The 18,509-nt window shown below is 38.0% G+C and overlaps 1 protein-coding gene across 5 annotated transcripts in view; it reads right to left on the bottom strand.

Annotated features, from left to right (window-relative positions):
• The window catches only part of PFKFB1 (6-phosphofructo-2-kinase/fructose-2,6-biphosphatase 1), a 92,066-nt gene that overhangs the window by 39,657 nt on the left and 33,900 nt on the right, over positions 1-18,509 (bottom strand). For 2 of the 5 annotated variants that reach the window (XM_066357480.1, XM_066357482.1), the window contains exons 2-8: positions 13,445-13,523; positions 12,099-12,224; positions 8,211-8,304; positions 7,013-7,079; positions 5,729-5,803; positions 4,007-4,063; positions 1,879-2,000 (exon numbers count right to left, since the gene is read on the bottom strand). In XM_066357480.1, coding sequence (XP_066213577.1) covers positions 1,879-2,000; positions 4,007-4,063; positions 5,729-5,803; positions 7,013-7,079; positions 8,211-8,304; positions 12,099-12,192 — 509 coding nt within the window. In that variant the 5' untranslated portion in view covers positions 12,193-12,224; positions 13,445-13,523. The remainder of the gene's footprint in view (positions 1-1,878; positions 2,001-4,006; positions 4,064-5,728; positions 5,804-7,012; positions 7,080-8,210; positions 8,305-12,098; positions 12,225-13,444; positions 13,524-18,509) is intronic. The other 3 variants (XM_066357478.1, XM_066357477.1, XM_066357479.1) reach the window with 2 other exon arrangements.

Raw genomic sequence — 18,509 nt, 5'->3', positions numbered from 1 at the left:
AAAATTATAAACTATATTATAAAATGAGGAGGATCTACCAAGTTGATTTTATTATTTCAATTTTAACTACCTTGATAATGGAGTTATAAAATATTAAAAATATTTTAAAAATGATATCTTTTTTCTTATTTTTGGTAGCCTCTGCCTTGTTCATGTCCTGAACACGTGTATAGAATACCTGATGGGTAAGCCTGCCTTTATAGACCTCCTCCAAGCTGGGCTGGGACCCTTCCTCTGTGTTCATCCAGTTCATTTGCTTTACCATCCCTACCATTTTGATCAACTGCATACTCATTGTCTTCCCCAACCAAGTTGTCATTCTATCAGAGCAGGGACAGGGCTTCCCTCTTTGGGTTCCTAAGGCACAATTTAAGGCTGGGCATTGAGGTATGGACTATAAATGTCTGTTGATAGAAAAATGATTAAATAAAGCAACCCTTCAGAATCAGTAATCTTCATGCCCAAACTGATTCATCAAACATTAACCAAGCACCTGCAGGAGTATAGGTTGAAAGTTAGGGGCTTTCTCAATGCCATTCCTTCACCTAAGCTTTTCTCCTTCAAATTTCTTTCACTGTATGTTGCTAGCTCCTCTAGTGTCTTTGTGGAAATTTGAAAAAGTTACACTTTATTCAGGGAAGAAATAGCCCCATTCTAGCACACATGCGTTGGTGAGAAAAGCAAGTGTACCCTTGACCTAAATGTTCTGACTTAGTTAACAATTTTCACAATTGTATATAAGGTCCTGCTCCTTGCATGGAGTGTCTAAACCTCATGTGACACTTTTTATTACATATGGATGTGGTAAGAGAAGAACCAGGCTGGAGTTTGAAGATAAGATTTGAGTATATTCTGCTACTGATTTATTGTGTGGCTTCAGTTAAGTCCTTGCCTTGCTCTGGTCTCCATTTTCCTATCTGAGGAATGAGGCAGCAACAATGCTCATCTTTTAGGACTTCAGTTGGACAAAACTAAAATGATGGTCTTTGAACTTCTTAGGATAATATTGACTGAAACCTCCTTACCCTTCTCACTTTGGTTTCAAAGAATCTGAGTAACTTTGAGAGTATCTTCTCATCACAACCCATTTCAAAAGAGAGTAGGGCTCTGGGAATACCTTATGTGTAAAACTTACATTTTCCGTAGTATGCCAGCTAACATTTATTTTATATTTACTTAATATTATAAATAAAAGTTTAAAGTTTTTCATGTGTCTTTCCATGTTTCCAGGTACTATGAAAGCTACCTGAGGACAGAACCTATTTCTTTTGCCTTTATTTTTCTCCCTGAGCCTGGAGGGACCAGATACTTATTCATTAAAGAGGTATACATGGGCATTGTAAAAAGAGACGTGGCTAAGAGACAGAATATGTGATTAGAATCCTCGTGCTACCACTGACTTATGGTGGGAGCTTGGGAAACTTGTTTCAGCTCTCTGAGACTCAATTTTCTTTTTTTGAAAATTTATTACCATAAGACCTATTTCAGTCTTCTTTACAGGGGTGCTGAAAGGATTCAATGAAATAAAGAAAGTGAACATGTTTGGAAACTTAAATACCATCCATGGGTAAAGAAAACTTTTAAAGAAATAATAGCATCAAATAGCTCCCCCCTCCGGAGATCAGGTTCTTGATCTGTCCATTTGCTCATAAAAGCACTATTTCAATCCTCTCGTGAACACTTTACACATCAAGAAATCACCACCCCATTGATAATAGAGCTAAGCAGGCCCGTGAAGATAAGTCATCAAGCCCAGCTCCCTGATATTACAGATAGAGAAGTTGAGACCCAGAGAAGGAGGAAATTTCCTTAGGTCCTACAGGACATCAAAACAGGGTTAAGGAACCAGGCCTGGACTTCGGGGTTTTGGGATCTTACCTGTCAAGTTCGTCATCCAAGGGTTGATAATTGAGTTCATAGCATTCAATTCTTTTTAGAAAGTCTTCCAGAACCCTTTCTCGATCACAGTTCATGTAATCAGGGCTGCCGAGTTTCACTTGCTGGGAGAAGGGAGAAGGACAGAGGGACTGTGATAGACAGAGACTCTGACAGTGCTCTTGAGAAGGGGCTGTAGAGATCATTGAGTACAACCTCCCTCATAATAAAGATGACAAAATTGAGCCTTGGAGAAAGGGTCTTGCTCAAGTTTATAAAATGAGTCAGTTGAAGAAAATCTGGATTGTGTGATTCCTTATTACTTATATTTCTGTGTGGTCAAACAAGGTATGTAACATAGTCAGTTCTAGAGTACACACTGTTTAAGAAGAACATTTATAAGAGAATTGAAATTGTAATGTGAAAAATTGTTGAAAAAGAAGAGCAGATCTTGGCCAGCGATCATAATGGCTTACACATATCAACTGTTTCCTGGGAAAACATAGCATGTTGGCTTTAGATTTTTGAAAGGTTGGCATCTCCAACTCCCTCAGTACCTACGTTCTCCATTCATCTTAGTGAATGGCACTATTATTCACTCAGTCACCTGAGCCTGAAAGGAATTTGGGAGTCATCCTAGATTCATCCCTTTCTAACATTTCCCAACTCTCAGCAGGGACCAAAATTCTGTCCACTATATTTTCTAAATATCTTTCCAAGTAGCTTTTATTTTCTCTTGCCTAGGCTCTCACAATAGCTTTGTGACTGATCACTTTTTCTAAAATCTTATTACTGCTGATGTATTCCCTATAACAGTAGCCAGAAGGATATTTCTAACATGTACATCTGATACTAGATTCCCTTTCTTAAAACTTTTCACCATTTCTTCATATATCTTACATAAAGTATGAAATATTTTAGTGGGTGACCCATGACTTGTCATAACTGTTCCTCCAAATGTTTTTTTTTTCATCTTTATCTCCCATTGCTCCCCTATTTCTCCACATACTTTACTTTAGCTAACTTAAGCAGCATATAGTTCCCGGAAGATGCCATACTTGGTATATGCTATTCCATTATTTCCCATTCTTTGCTTGCCAAATTCTTATGTATTCTTCAAGATTCAGGTCAGGTCTTACCTTCATTGAGAAGCCTTCATGATACACCCTACCCCTTCCAAGCAAAGTTAAGTCCTCAATACTGCGCTCCCACAGTCTCTTATTCCCTCATCTTAGCACTTACCTCAAAGAGTTATATCTATAAACTTGTCAGCCTCTCTCATTAGACTGTGAGCTCAAGGGCAAGATTTTTCTCTATTCATTTCCATGTCTCTAATACCCAGAATGGCCCAGCACAGGTATATGGATTCATTTTCTTTTGAATAAAAAAATAGATGGATAGATGAACAGATGAAGAGGAGAGGGGGACTGAACATGTTCTGTGCCCCTAGAGTAAAAAATAAGACCTATGAGTGGAAATTACAAAGAGGTAGATTTCAGCTTGATTGGGCTGCATTTGATGAAGGCAATGATCCTCTTGTCACTAGAGGTATGAAGAAAAACTCTAGACAAACATTTACTTGAGATTTCAGGTATCTGATGGAGGGTTGAAATAGATGACATTTAAGGTCTCTTCTGTCCCTGAACTCCAGTAATTTGATGAAATAAGGAACAATAAAATGTGGTAAGTGATCTATGTCTAGATCACATGCCTAGAAACTAAGATCAGTGATAGCTCTGATATGAATTGCAGGGCAGAATAAAGAGCTTTGGGGGCAGATAGCCAAGCCTGACGTCAGTCCCAGTCCTACCTCTTTGCTGGCTGTATAAACACTTGACAACTCACTTCTCCTCATGTAACCTCAGTTTCTTGTTTCCAATACTGAAACCATTCCTAACATGCAAATTTGTTGTGAAAAAATCAATGAGAGTCAAGCTTGGGGCCTGATGCATATTAATAACTCTATATATGTTGGCTTCATTTAATTTCACAGAAAAATGTAGGTCAGAATTGTCAAGGAATGCTTCCTAAAAGAAGTAGGAGAATACTTTCTTTAATCTCATAGAGATATTTTTAGGCATGATCCTAGCCTGAGGCAAAATAAGAAGGAAAGGTAACTGGTACTCCTTACCTTGATGTTTTCTGCAATGATGCCAGGGTCGTTACAGATGGACTCAATAAAAAACACCTATAAGAGAAACAGAATAGAGATTTCCAGCAGGGAATTATAGTTGATATGAGCCAAACATAGTTTGAATCCTTCTCAATGGCTCTGAGTATTCTCTAGGGATCTCTGACAACATAATTTCATACAGTGGTGGTTTAAGGATTCTGAATTTTATGAGGCAGATTGGCTCTAAATTGAACGACTCTAGATTGTTGTTTTGTATGTTTACTGTTTTAAAGTGGGATCCTATAAATAATGACTACAAAATGAATTAGGTTCTTAGAAAGACATAATGCTCCAAGAAGGATGGACAAACTTTTGTAAGTAGTGTGCTAAGTTTGTGATAGGGATTTAGCTCACCTGAAATCATTTCACCTGAAGTCAATTCTTTTGATGCCAATTCACCTAATTATCATTTTCTAGAGCAGTTTTTTTTTTTTTTCAAATACAAGTTTTAAAAATTCCCCTTTATCTTTTACACTCATCTCTCCAACCCTTCTCCCTTCTTCCAACCATCATGGGTCTGGACCTATGGGTCTGTTTCTGTTTTATTTTTTTAACTGTTTTGTTTTTGTTTTTTTAGATTACAAAAGTAAGTGAAATCATATAGTATTCATCTCTTTTTCTTCGGTCTTACTTATTTCACCTAGTATAATACTCTCTAGGTCCATATATGTTGACACAAATGGCAAGATTTTATTCTTTTAATTGCTAAGTAATATGCCATTGTGTGTATATCTATATGTGTATATACAACCCTCTTGATGTATTATGTCTTTCTACGGACTTAATTGTTGTTTGTATACCATATCTTTATTACTCTATTGATAGACACCTAGGTTGTTTTTGCATCTTGGCTATTGTAAATAATGCTGAAATAAACATAGGGTGCAGATATCTTTTTGAATTAGTGTTCTTATTTTCTTTGGATAAATATCCAGTGATATTGCTGGGTCATATGGCAATTCTGTTTTTAACTTTTTGAGTAATTGCCATACTGTTTTCTATAGTGGCTGCACTAATTTACAATCCCACCACAATTCATGAGAGTTCCCTTTTCTTCACATCCTTACCAACACTTGTTATTTGTTGGTTTTTTGATGATAGGCATTCTGGCTGGTGTGAGGTAATATCTCTTTGTGGCTTTGATTTGCATTTCCCTGATGATTAGTGATGTTGAGCATATTTTCATATGTCTATCAGTCACCTGTATGTCTCCTATAGAGTAATACATATTTAAGTCTGCTACCTATTTTTAATAGGATTGTTTGTTTTCTTTATATATTTTGAATATTAATCTTTTATCAGATATATCACAAATATTTTCTTCCATTCAATAGGGCTTTTGTTTTGTTTTGTTAATGGTTTCCTTTGTTGTGTTTACTGGTTTTTAGTTCTTATACATTCTTTTTGTAGTGGTTCTTTCTCCTCTTTCTTTACTCCCCCTCCCCACAGTGTCAGTCTGTCAACAATCATCTTCCATTGCCTAACATGGTACCTTTCCTTTCCTGTTCTGTTCCATTCTGTTTTGCTGTTTCTAACTGTGATCTGCAAAGCCATCTCAACAAAGTTAAAATGTTGAGCCTACAGTAGCTGATTTGGCATCTATGAGTCCTCTGGCTTGCTTTTCTTTGGGATTTGTGCTGCATAAGTAGGCTCTAGATAAGAGTGGCAGTGCTACTGTACCTTATAACCATGTTCTTTAGCAAACTGCAAAATCAGTGATCGTCGATCTCTGGTGGTGTTGGTGGCATCAAAAACCTAGATGTAAATGATTATATTGGTTTACTGTGAGTCTGGTGCTGATACAATGCCTATTCTTTGACCACCCCTGTGGTCAGCTAAGTGGAGTGCTACCTGAAGAGGATAGAACTTGGATTGGGTGATGAAGGATAGGAAGAATTTGGAATTGGCTTGTGTCAATTTCTCAAGCACTTCATTAAGCCCTGCTGTCTACCCCAAAATGTAGCCAGCTCTGTAAGTATAATAAAGCAAGATTAAAAATGTGGGTTTTTATTAGGGTCATTATACAAGTGAAGTAGCTTAGAAGAAGGATTTGTCATAACCAAGGTCACCAAGAGTTGCTGATAGAAAAAAGCTAGAACTTATTTCTCAACTCTAGGATGAGTCTTCTTCCTTCCCTATCACTTGGCAGATCTTTAAGAACAGGAAACAAACCCTGGCCAGTTAACTCAGTGGATAGAGCACTAGCCTGGTGTGCAAAAGTCCTGGGTTCAATCCCTGTTCAGGGCACACATGGTAAAGGACCATTCGCTTCTCTTCCCGTTCACTCTCTCTTCCCCTCTTGCAGTCAGTGGCTTGATTAGTTTGGCCCCAGTGCTGAAGATAGCTTGGTTGATTTGAGCATTGGTTCCAGATGAGGGTTGCTGGGTAGATCCCGGATGGGGTACATACAGGAATCTGTCTATCTACTGTCCTCTTACTTAGGAAAAAAATAACAAGAAACAGCTATCTATCTTCAGCACCTTAGATGGAACAATTTTTATATTTGAAGATCTTTTCCTCTTTTAGAACTTGCAAGTCCTATCTCAAGGGCCTAGGTCTAGGAGGTTAAATTGACAGATGTTTAAGTAAATCTCAGAATTCAAAAAATGTCTGTCTGTACTTTTAAGTTCTGGCATAGTCTTGCTAAATTCTTGGGAGTTGAGAGGTAGATATAGTATTAATAGTTAACAGTGTAGATTCTGGAGTCACACAACCTGAATTTCAGTTCTGTCCTGCCACATACATACTGTGCCATTTTGGGAAATTATTTAATCCCTCTGTGTGTCATTCTCCTGGGATATAAAATGGGGTATAATAACAATACCTTGCTCATGGAGTAAGGTGGAATTAAATTAATATGTACAAAGAACCTAGAATAATGTGTGAAATATAGTAAATGCTCAATATATATTAGCTGTTCTTCATCCCAACAGAAACCCTAGGTAAAAATGCACATTTGTTTACCGCAACATGACCTTCTTTATGGCTGAGATAGTCATGGACATCTTTCAGGGCTGCCAGAGCACATTGCCTGAAAAAACATGGAGAAAGAAACAGACAAGACTTATCTCCAAGATTGATTCCTCTCAATTTCTGCAGTATCTTTTGTACCATCTTTCAAATGTCCTATATTAAATTATTTACCTATTAAATCTACACAGGGTGTCTTATGTTCTAGGCATTATGACAAGCACAGAGAGGTTACACAGGTAAAAGTGGCTCTGTGCGTACATGTTAGGGGTTGGTATGAAGTGGCATACCCAGGAAAAATTAAATAATGACAGAAGCCATAATATTAAAGTCTTCAACCCTTGAGCTAATAGAGCTCAAACTGCACTGGCTCTTCAACCCAGTTAAAGCCTGAGTGTATGTATGGTCTATAAAGTAGATAGAAGGCATTACTGGAACAAGTAATAGTACAAGCACAGGTATGAAACTGGCAATTTATTCATGATTTTGGAAAAAATCTATTGATTACTGTTTCAAGGTTCTATTATGAGGGCATGGATCAGTAAATGAGACACGGGCTTTCTTCTGAAAGTGATCAGAGTCTTGTAGAGGAAAGAGACCTTGAGGTTGAATGGATGAGATTGTAGAGACTGGGGTATGCCAAGCCATTAAGGATCTTGTTTCAAATGCTAGGCCGAGAAGTTACTATTCTTTCCTGTTATAAGTAGAAGACTGTTTAAAGTTCTTAAGCCAGGAATGGCTATGACTAGAAACTGGTTTTGCAAGACTAAGAGACATGGACAAGAGTGTGGTGGTTACCAGGGGTGGGGGGAGGGAGGATGCAGGAGGGAAGGAGGGAGAGAGGGGGAGGGGGAGGGGCACAGAGAAAACTAGATAGAGGGTGACAGAGGACAATCTGACTCTGGGAGAGGGGTATGCAACATAATTTAATGACAAGATAACCTAGACATGTTTTCTTTGAATATATGTACCCTGATTTATTAATGTCATCCCATTAACATTAATAAAAATTTATTAAAAAAAAAAGAAACTGGTTTTGCATAAGGTGGTTAAAGGGCTGTCCAAACTATCCTATGAGAGTCTAGAGGGCCTCCTTGCTAATCCAAATGGCTCTGCCTCGGTCCCCCATCATCTGAGCAAAGCCCTCCCTCAGCCAGGGGCATCACATGTCCCTAAAACTTTAGGTACTTACTTCCTGATAAGTAGGGCTTCCATGTTGTCTGGGAGAAAAAATTCATAGTTCTTGTAGGTAACTGCTTCTCGTCGATACTGGCCTAAATTAAACACTAAAAGCAGGACACAGTGGTAAAAAGGTTGAGAAGATCTCAGTGGCAAACAAATGCCCTTTCTGGGAAAGATTTTAGAAGTAGAAGAAGGTATAATTTGTAGTTATATAATGTGCTTATAAAGATTCAATTATAACCATATGATCCAGCAATGCCTCTACTGGATATCTACTCCCCAAACACAAAAACATTCATATGTAAAGACACACGCCCCCCTTTATGTTTATCACAGCATTATTCATAATGGCCAAGTTATAAAGACAACCAGAGTGTCTGTAGATAAAGGACTGGCTAAAGAAGATGTGGGACATATATATGTAATACTACTCAGCCATAAGAAATGATAATGTAGTGCCATTTTCGACAACATGGATGGACCTCGAGAACACTATACTGAGTGAAATAAGTCAATCAGAAAAAAAACTAAGAACTGTATGATTTCACACATAGATGGGTTGTAAAACTGAAGCTCATGGACATAGATAAAAGTGAAGTGGTTACCAGGGGGAGATCGATGTGGGGGTGGGGGGAAGGGTGTAAAGAGGGACAAATATAAGGTGATGAAAAATGAATTGACTTTGGGTGATGGGTATACGACATAATCAACAGTTCAGATGCTTACCTGAAGCCTATGTACTCTTTTTGATCAATGTCACCCTGTTAAATTTAATTTTCAAAATAAAATTTAAAAAAATGAAACTTTAAATTATGGATACCAGATCATTTATTGTTCACAAAATCCTGCAAAATGGGAATCATCATTCCCATTTTACAAAAGAAGAAACTGAAGTTCAGTGATAGTAAATAACTTTCATAGTTAATTAGTGAGGAGCTGGGATTCAAACGCAGGGCTGTTTAACTTCAAAGCTGGTGCCTTTCCATTAATCTATTTTACCATAAACCCCAATCCTTTTCATACCCTACTACATTGGAAAGATAAAGAAACTGAGACCCAGGGAGTGAAATCAATCACCAAAGGTCAAACAGTGAGTTAGAATTAGTTTGGGCTTTCTGAATCAAGTCCAATGTAATTACATTTTTTCTGTATCATGACAGAGAATCTAAATTTAAGCCCTCTCCAACCATATTTTCTCATTTGTAATGGTAAACAACCAGAGAGGAGGGAAGGAAAGGAAGGGGGATAATAGGTAAAGTGGTAATATAATATATTACTTGTTTAACCAATAAATATTTTCTTATGTCCACTCTGTGAAGCAGATCAAGAGGCTGGGGTCTCAGAGATGAACCATATCTACATGATGAGGCTCTCAAAGAGCTCAGGATCCACCAGGTTGGACAGGGAATAAATCAGTGAACAGCGAGCTCTCACCCAATTTGTTAAGTGCTCTGTAAGAGCCATGACGGGGGAGTGGGGGAAGGGAAGGGGAGAGTAATTAACCAGGGTGATCTGAAGCTTTTTGGAGAAAGGACTTGAATTAATCTTTTTAGGAGGGCAGGATTTTTATAAGAAAGCATAGGGAGTTAGAATAAGGAACAGAGATGTTCCAGGTAGAGGAATAGTGTAAACAAAGATATGGCATTGGCAGAAGGTAGAATACATTTGGGGGTTGGTGACTAGGGTCTGAAAAATCGGCAGGGGCTGATTTTGGAAGGCCTTGAACATGAGGCTAAGAAGCTTGTATTTCAGTTTGCAGCCTAAGAGGTCCCTTAGAGGCTGTCACTCTGGTCAGCTTTGTGCTTTGAAATATGACTGTGAGATCCTTGAATGTAGTGGCATGGAGTTGGCAAAAAGCATGAATGTTAGGTTAGGGACTCATTCGCCACTGTGTCATGTGCCCCTACACTCAGAAGAGGCTCCACAGAACCTGCCATCCAGGGGAACAGTTCCTTCTCCACTTCTCTTCTGCAAATGTCCTATACTACTTCCACAGATCCCAGCTCAAATACACCCTATCTGGAAGTTTTAACTACATTCCTGTTGGTAATTTCCTCTATGAGCCCACTCAGTACCCTGATCTGGGATTCCTAGGTGACATAAAGTACTCTCAGGCATCCCAACCGATGGAGAACTCCTCCAGGACAGGGTACAAATCTCACCTATTTTTGTATCTCCAATGCCTAGTATAGGTTTTTGATACATGGAAAAGTATTGGGAAATTCTCTGCTACTGAATTAGAGAAAGTACATGAAGGAAAAGAAGAAATCAGAGAAAGAGAGGAGGGAACTTGGAGAGAGAGAGGAAAGGGGCAGATAAATAAGGGTGTTTGGATGGGCAAGAAAAAGGAGAGAAATAGAGTGGAGAAGAGGAGAGTAGAGGGCCAATGTGGGATTCTTTTTTATTCTCATCAGTAGAGCCAAGTGTCAGCCCTGGCACAGTGAGTATTACTAAATGTGAATTCATATTCTGATTCCTTCACTAATTGACCTTTAGACAAGGCACTTCACCTCTCAGGCATGAATTTTATATACTACGAAATGATAGTAGCAGTTCCTTCTTCCTGGCTGTTTTAGAACTTGAGAGCAGATGTAAATTCTTTGAGGAAAGGCATCCTACTTTACTTGTTGTTTGCTCAATATCCAACAACAGCCTTGGGACAACTGTGTGCTCACAAATAATTAATGCTTGAATGAATAAATGAATACCTGAAGAGGTCTAAGTACTTGCCTAGTGCACAAATAAAGGAGGAACACGGCCCCAACAAAAATTTTCAGCCATGTTGATTTTCTTTAAAAAGTATCACTACAGTCATCAGGGAATATCAGTGACTAAATAAAAACCTTTGGTAGACTTTCTTACATTTACTGTTTGTATTCTGAATTGCATATGATGTGGGGCATCCTATCTTTTAGCAATTAATTTCAATCTTGTCATACTTGAGAGACAAATAAATATGACTTAGTTCCCTGCCCCCCAGAGCAGTTCCTGGGGAGTTAGATGCAGACACACACTACAACAACATACCGTGTAATTAGTGTTGTCATAGAGGGAACCGTAGTAAGGGTTTGTGTGAGAACTCAGGATCATGGTCCTCTAACCGTGAACAGAGAAATCAAACAGGAACCGAAATACATGATGGTTAGAGAAATCAACTGGAGAATAGGAGAAATTGATCTCTGAATAATAGGTATTAAGAAGATAAGAGAGCACATTGAGGAGAATGGAAGAGATGGAAGTAGGAAGCAGGGAGGAGGATGACAGGCAGTGAAGGAGGCTCCTCTGGAAGTGGAAAGAGGCAGGACCATTTCCAGCCAGGGAGGCAGAGGGGGCAGGCTCAGACCTAAGGAGAGGCTTGGAGAGAGCAGACACTTTCTGGACTCTAAAGGATAAGGTGAGCTAATATGCCCAGCTTTAGTGAAAACTTTGTGGGTCCCTTCTGCCTGAAGCTTCAATATACTTGATTACACATGCTTCTAAGTTCTGAAGAAAACCTTAAAGTTGTAAAGAAATGGTAATGTTAATAAAAACAGTAATATTGGTATGGTAATGATAGAAATTGTAATAAAAATACTATGCTACTAATAGGTTTGTGTTAATGTCTTGCAAAAATGGAGCTTTTTGAGGAAAGAGATTTAATCTTACTACTTTTCCTGTCTAGCACTTAGCATGAGGTTGGGCACAGAGTATGCGCCGAAAAAAATTTAAAATTCATATGTGTAGTGGTAGTGGTAGTACTAGTACTAGCTGTAGCAGGAACAGTATTAATCCATATACTGCTAATAATTGAGAATTTTCTGGTACTGAGGTCTTTTGTCTCTTCTGAGGCCTGCTACCTTACTTTTTTTCAGCCAGTGGCCTGTAAGGAGCTATATAACAAAAGGTTTTAGAGACTTACCTTTAGTCGGTATTCCTATCCAGTTCAGATATCGAGTGAGCTTCGTAGAGATGTAAGTCTTTCCTCGAGCTGGTAAACCCACCATAATCACCATTGTGGGGGAATTGGTAAACTGGGGTATAGATGCTGAAAGATAAACAGAGCCTTAAAAACTTAACTTCAAGTTCACATGATCTTCTGATATCAGCCCAGGAATGTTGAATAGGAAAGACAATCTCTCCCATCATCATAACTATACAAAAAACCCCTGGAAATCAAAAATTGCCAAAATATTTGTTTATCTTTCACAGATACTACTGAACAACATATAAACTCATGTGAAATTTAGCTAAAAATGGTTAAAGAATTGCTAAATATTAGCTTGGGGCTAGTGTAAGAATGTGAAGACCCTAGTAGATGCAGACACAGGTGGTTTTGTATTCTCTTGCAGACCTTTCCTTTAGGAATTCCACCAAGTGCTGACAGGGAAGACTCAGAAGAATCCTAGAAAGATATACTATAGTTATGGCTTGAGAAGGGAAATAAAACAGCAACCATTGTTAACATTTGTTCAGACAATTCTCCCTATATGCCCTATGAACAAAAGCTTCAATCATCAAGGGGAACGGCAATAAAATTGTAGCTTGAGAGCACTGGCAGAAATTCACTGCATCTCGCAGAGAAGAGTTTTCAGCACCACTGAAACTTTGCCCAGACAAAATTTCTCTATCTCCCCTAAGGAAAATAAGCCTTAATATGCAGAATAAAGAGTAATAGGAACTGAGGCCACTGGTTGAAACTCATTACAGCTGGAGAAGAAAAATAGAAAAAAAATGTTCTAACCCAGGAGAAGCAGGAATATGTGCTAGTTCTACCATTATATTTAGAGGAGGAGCAGGAACATTTGGGAAGGTTATACCTCTAAGACTCAGGATAAACCTGTCTAAGAGTTAGGCTTAATCAGAATAGCATAGAATATCCTTAGTCTCCTATTTCCCATTACCAGGCTAAAAACAAAAACAAAAAAAGACAACAAACAAGTAAAATAATAATGGACTATATCTTTAAAGGATGCAAGAAAAAAAAAATCATATCCAGAGAGAAGTACAAAGGGAAGAGTCAAGGTAAGAGGAAATGCAGTCTGAAGAGACAATGCATCAGGATCAGTCTCAATTATAACACACATGTTGGAATTATCAGACAGAAAATTTTGAACAGCTATGACTACAATGTTAAAGGCTTTATTGGAAAAGTAGACAACATGCAGTATCAGAAAGGTTATTTTAGCAGGGAAATAGAAAGCATAAGAAAGAATTAAATGTAAATGCAAGAGGAAAAATAGTAACAGTAACAGATGTGAAGAATACCTTTAATGTGCTCATCAGTGGACTTGACACAGCTGAGGAATCAGTAAACTTGAAGATAGATCAATAGAAATTATACAAACTGAAATGCAGAGAGAAAAAAAGAGCAAAAAAAGGAAAACAAAATGAGATATCCAAGAACTTTGAGACACTACTAAACATGTGTAATTAGAATATCAAAAGGAGAATGAGGAAGAAGAAATATTTGGAGAAATTATTGCCAAAATCTTCTGAAATTAGTGATTGATACAAAAACAGAGAACCAAGTATCTCAGAGAACACCAAACAGGGTAAATAAAAATTTTTAAAGAATCACATCACATCCAGGCACATCAAATTCAAACTTCAGAAAATCAGGCAAAAATAAAATATTGAAGGAATCCAGAAAAAAAGGCAGGGGGAATATGTTAAAACTGAAAAGTACAACAACAACAAACAACAACAACCCTTCACTGAATGAATTCAATAACAGAATAGAAATGAAAGAAAAAAAAAGAAGTAAAACTCAAAGATCTATCAACAGAAATCATTTAATATAACCAACAGAAAAATAAAAGGTTGAAAAAAAGAACAGAGATTCAGGGGCCTGTTTTTTTTGTTTTTGTTTTTTTTTTTTTAAAGATGAATATTCATGTTATTGGTGTTCTCAATGGAGAGGAGAAAAAGAAGAGGCTAAAAAGAAATTATGACTGAATGCTTCCAAAGTTGATGAAAAATATATACTTAGAAATTCAAGAAGCCAAGTAAATTCTAAATAGGATAAAACCATGAAATTCTTTCAAATTAATCAAATTGCTAAAAACTAAGGAAAAAGTAATCTTGAAGGTAATTGGAGAAAAATGACACATTAACTATAAGGGAACAATAATGATACAAACATCTACATATTTGTTAGCATAAACCATAGAAGGCACAGTAAAGTAGCACAAAAATTTTAAACTATTAAAAAAAAAAACAGCTGTCAATCTAGAATTATATATCTAGCTAAAACATCCATTATTTAAATTGTGAAAAACTTTCTCAATGAAAAAAAACTAAGAATTTGTAGCTGTTTGACCTTCCCTAAGAGAAATGCTAAAAAATTTCTTCATATAGAAAATAAATGATACCAGAATCTAAGAATATGGGCAAATGGGTGCTAGCTGTTAGCTCAGTTGTTTGGAGCATTATCCCAAAATACCAAAGTTGCAGGTTCAATCCCCCATCAGGGCACATATGGGAAGTGAGCAATGAATGCCCAACAAAATGGGACAAAAAATAAACACTTTTTTCTCTCTCTCTATCCCCCCTCCCTTCCTCTTTGTCTCTCTAAAAACCAATCAATAAAAAAAATATGGAGAATGAAGGAAATACAACAGAAATTGTAATCATCTGAATAAATATAATAGTTTGTTCTGCATTTTTTATTCATTTAAAATATATTGGTTGTTAGAAAGAAAAAAAAATAACATTGTATAACATTGTACAATGATGAAATACAACATCCACTCCTGATGAAAACTCTCAGTAAACTAAGAAGGTAAGGGAACTTCTTCAACCAGATAATATATATTTACAAAAAGAAAACTCCTAAAGCTAACATATATTTTTGTGAATAGACTGTATGCTTTTCTAATATCAGGAACAAAGTAAAGGATGTCCACTCTCACCATTCCTATTCAACATAGTATTAGAACTCTTAGTCAATATTATAAGGCAAAAAAATAAAATAAATAAAAGCCATATGGATTGTAAGGGAACAAATAAAACTGTTCCTGTTCACAGACAACGTGATTGTCTATGTACAAAATCCCAGGAAATCTACCAAAATTCTCCTAGAATCAATACGTGAGTTTATCAAATTTATAGGATACAATGTCAATGCCCAAAAGGCAATCATATTCCAAAACAAAATAAAAAGTAAATATTTATAATAGCTCTAATAAGATAAAACACTTAGGTATAATACTGAAATGCTTATATAGGATATATATGCTGAAAACGACAAAATGCTGCTGAAAGAAATCAGAAAACTAAATAAATAGAAAGACATACTGTGTTTATGGATATGAAAATTCAACATAATAAATATGCTCATTCCCTCCAAATTTATCTATATATTTAACACAATACCAATTAAAAACCTCATCAAGATTTTTAAAAGATAAAGATAACATGATTCTAAAATTAATATGGAAGGGTAAAGGAACTAGACTGGCTAAAATAATTGACAACATAAGAACATTTTGGAGGAAACTCCCTACCTGATTTTAAGATTTACTATAAAGCTACAGTATATTAGCCCTCCTTTATCTGTGGTGTTGCTAATTGTAGTTCAGTTACCTGCAGTCAATTGTGGTCCAAACGTATTTAATGGAAAATTCTATAAATAAACAATTCACAGGTTTTAAATTTCACGCCATTCTGAGTACATGATAAAAATCTTGCATTATCCCACTCTGTCCCTCCTGGGACATAAATAATTCCTTTGTCCAACATATAAAATGGCTCAAGCATTTTGGAATACAGTTTGGCAGTTACTTTTAAAATTTAACAGTTTTATGACCCAGCACTTCCACTAAGAATGAAAGGTATATATGAAAGTGAATTAAAAATTAAGTTCACACAAAAATGTATATGACAATGTTTATAGAGTCTTATTAAAAATAGCTGGCCCTGGCCAGTTGGCACAGTGGTAGAGCATCAGCCTGGTGTGTAGATATACAGGGTTTGATTCCCAGTCAGGGCACACAGGAAAAGCGACTATCTGCTTCTCCACCCCCTTCCTTTCTCTCTATCTCTCTCTTCCTCTCCCACAGTCAAGGGCTCCACTGGAGCAAGTTGGCCCGGATGCTGAGAATGGCACCACGGCCTCGCCTCAGGTGTTAAAATGGCTCTGGTTGCAATGGAGCAGTGACACCATTGCAGTGGGCTTGCAGGGTGAATCCAAGTCCAGTGAATGTGGGGGGGTATGTCTCTTTGCCTCCCTGCTTCTCAATTAAGAAAAAAAAAACTTGCTAAATACTAGTAATAATCAAGATGCTTCTCAATTTGTGAATGGACAAACTGTTGTACATTTACAAAATAGAACACTATCCAGCAATTAAAGGGGACTATTGATTCATAAACAACTAGGATCATATCAAATGCATTATGCTAAGAGAAAGAAGCTATATTAAAGACCTAAGATATGATATAATTTCATTTGAGTAATATCCTGAAAAATACAAAATTATAGGAACTGAGAACAGAGTGGCAGTTTTTAGGGGTTGGTGAAGGTCACAAGAGTTGGCTATAATGGGCTGTATGAGACAAGTTTTAGAGTGGTGGAATTGTTCTGTATATTACTGTGGAAATAGATATATGATTCTATGTATTTTTCAAAACCCACAGAACTGAATTTTAGTGTAAAAATTTTTCAGAAATCTGGGTAATTGTGAATGCAATTTGTGACAAACAAATCTATCTGTATTATAAATATATAGCATAACTTCAATGAATGGAGTGGAGATAGAAAACTTGAAATAAGAGATTTCAAGGTGATGTCAGAGTAGGTGGATGTTCCAACTGCCATTTCCCAGGACCAAATTAGATTACAACTTAATTTAAGAATGATCATCATGAAAAAACAACTTTGGACTAACGGAAGAGGAGTCTATAACCAAGGATCATAGAAGAAGCCAAACTGAGACCAGTAGGAAGGGCAGAGACATGGAAAGGGCTGCCCCACTCCCAGGAGTGAGTGGTGGGTGAGGTTCTGGAGGGACTCTCACTGTGAGGAGTGTTATCCTGAGAGGTATGGGTGCTCAGCTCCAGGCCCGGAGGCCCAGCCTAGAGCCCCACAGCTTAGAAGAGGTGCCCACACAGCATTTGACAGTGAAAAGTGCAGGGTTTCGATCTGCAATAAAGAGACTGAGCTCTTAGAGCCACAGGCTCTGTCTTAAAGGGCCCATGCAGAAAATCTCATTTACAGTCACTTATCCAAGGCTCCATAGAAGGGAGAGCTGAGAAGACTGGAGTTGTGTGAGGAAAGTGCAAAGTAGTAGGCCCAGGGAGAGACATTGTGGAGGACAGCCACCAGAACCCCTATGCTGAGTCATTCTCCAATACTGCAGTTGCCATCTTTCTAAGGTGGAGCATCCCCTCTGTGTGGCATTAGCCAGAGGAAAAGCAACTGCTCCACCCTCGGGAGTCTCTCCTACCCCAGTCATGGCAACAGGTCATTCTGAGAGGCCAGGAAGCAGGAAGTGTGTCAGTGACTAGGTTTTCTGGTGTTGAGACTGAAGAATTCCCGACACACTCACTCTCAACTCTAAGACTAGTGCTTCCACCTCATGGGAGACTCAGAGAGTAGAAAGACCACACCTCTGGGTCTCAGAGGCCACACCCACCAGACTCTTGAAGCCCAACTCTAATGAGGTCTGTGAAAAAAATCTGGATTGACACCTGGAGCTGAGGGGTGAAGCCACACTCACCACCCGTCCTAATACCTAAATTGCCACAGTCTCCAGACTCTAGCAGAGGTTTTTCAGAGGGTGAGCCCAACAAGCAGCCAGAAGACAGAGGCTGCAGGTGGTGGGAATCAGGGAACCTTGATTTTTAAGCTGACCTTCCCCCAGGCCCAGTGTGGGTAAAAGTCAGCCTAGGAGTACAGCTTGGTATTTCCATGTACACCTGGACCCAGCAGAGGCAGCCACAAATTCTGGACTCTTTGTAGCTGCAAAAAGGTTGCTGAGAGCCTGTCACGGGCAGTGTCTTCCACTGGTCTGCACTAGGTTCCTTCAAGAGAGGCCCAGGGCTGGCACATCCAGAGGCCAGCAGTGAAAAGCATTGGTTCAGAACCTAACAATTCTTGCTACAATGGTATCCTAAGGAAAGGCTCCTTACACCTGGTCCAGGAGAGGTGAGTTCCACTCTCTGTGATCAGCACCAGCACAGCAGCTCATGTGCATTGGATAGTGTGGAGCTTCACAGTCAGCTGGCCTTGGTGCTAGATATTCTGCCCTGCAGGGTTATATTCCACAGGGGGAAGGGAGAGAGACTTGAAGTATGGAAATTTAATGTTTGGGTCCTTGTGAGTCTATTGTTG

This window comes from Saccopteryx leptura, chromosome X (genome assembly GCF_036850995.1).
Source record: "Saccopteryx leptura isolate mSacLep1 chromosome X, mSacLep1_pri_phased_curated, whole genome shotgun sequence".
NCBI classification, from domain to species: domain Eukaryota; kingdom Metazoa; phylum Chordata; class Mammalia; order Chiroptera; family Emballonuridae; genus Saccopteryx; species Saccopteryx leptura.
Note: the sequence above shows the minus strand (reverse complement) of the source record. Positions and strands in the feature narration are given on the sequence as shown.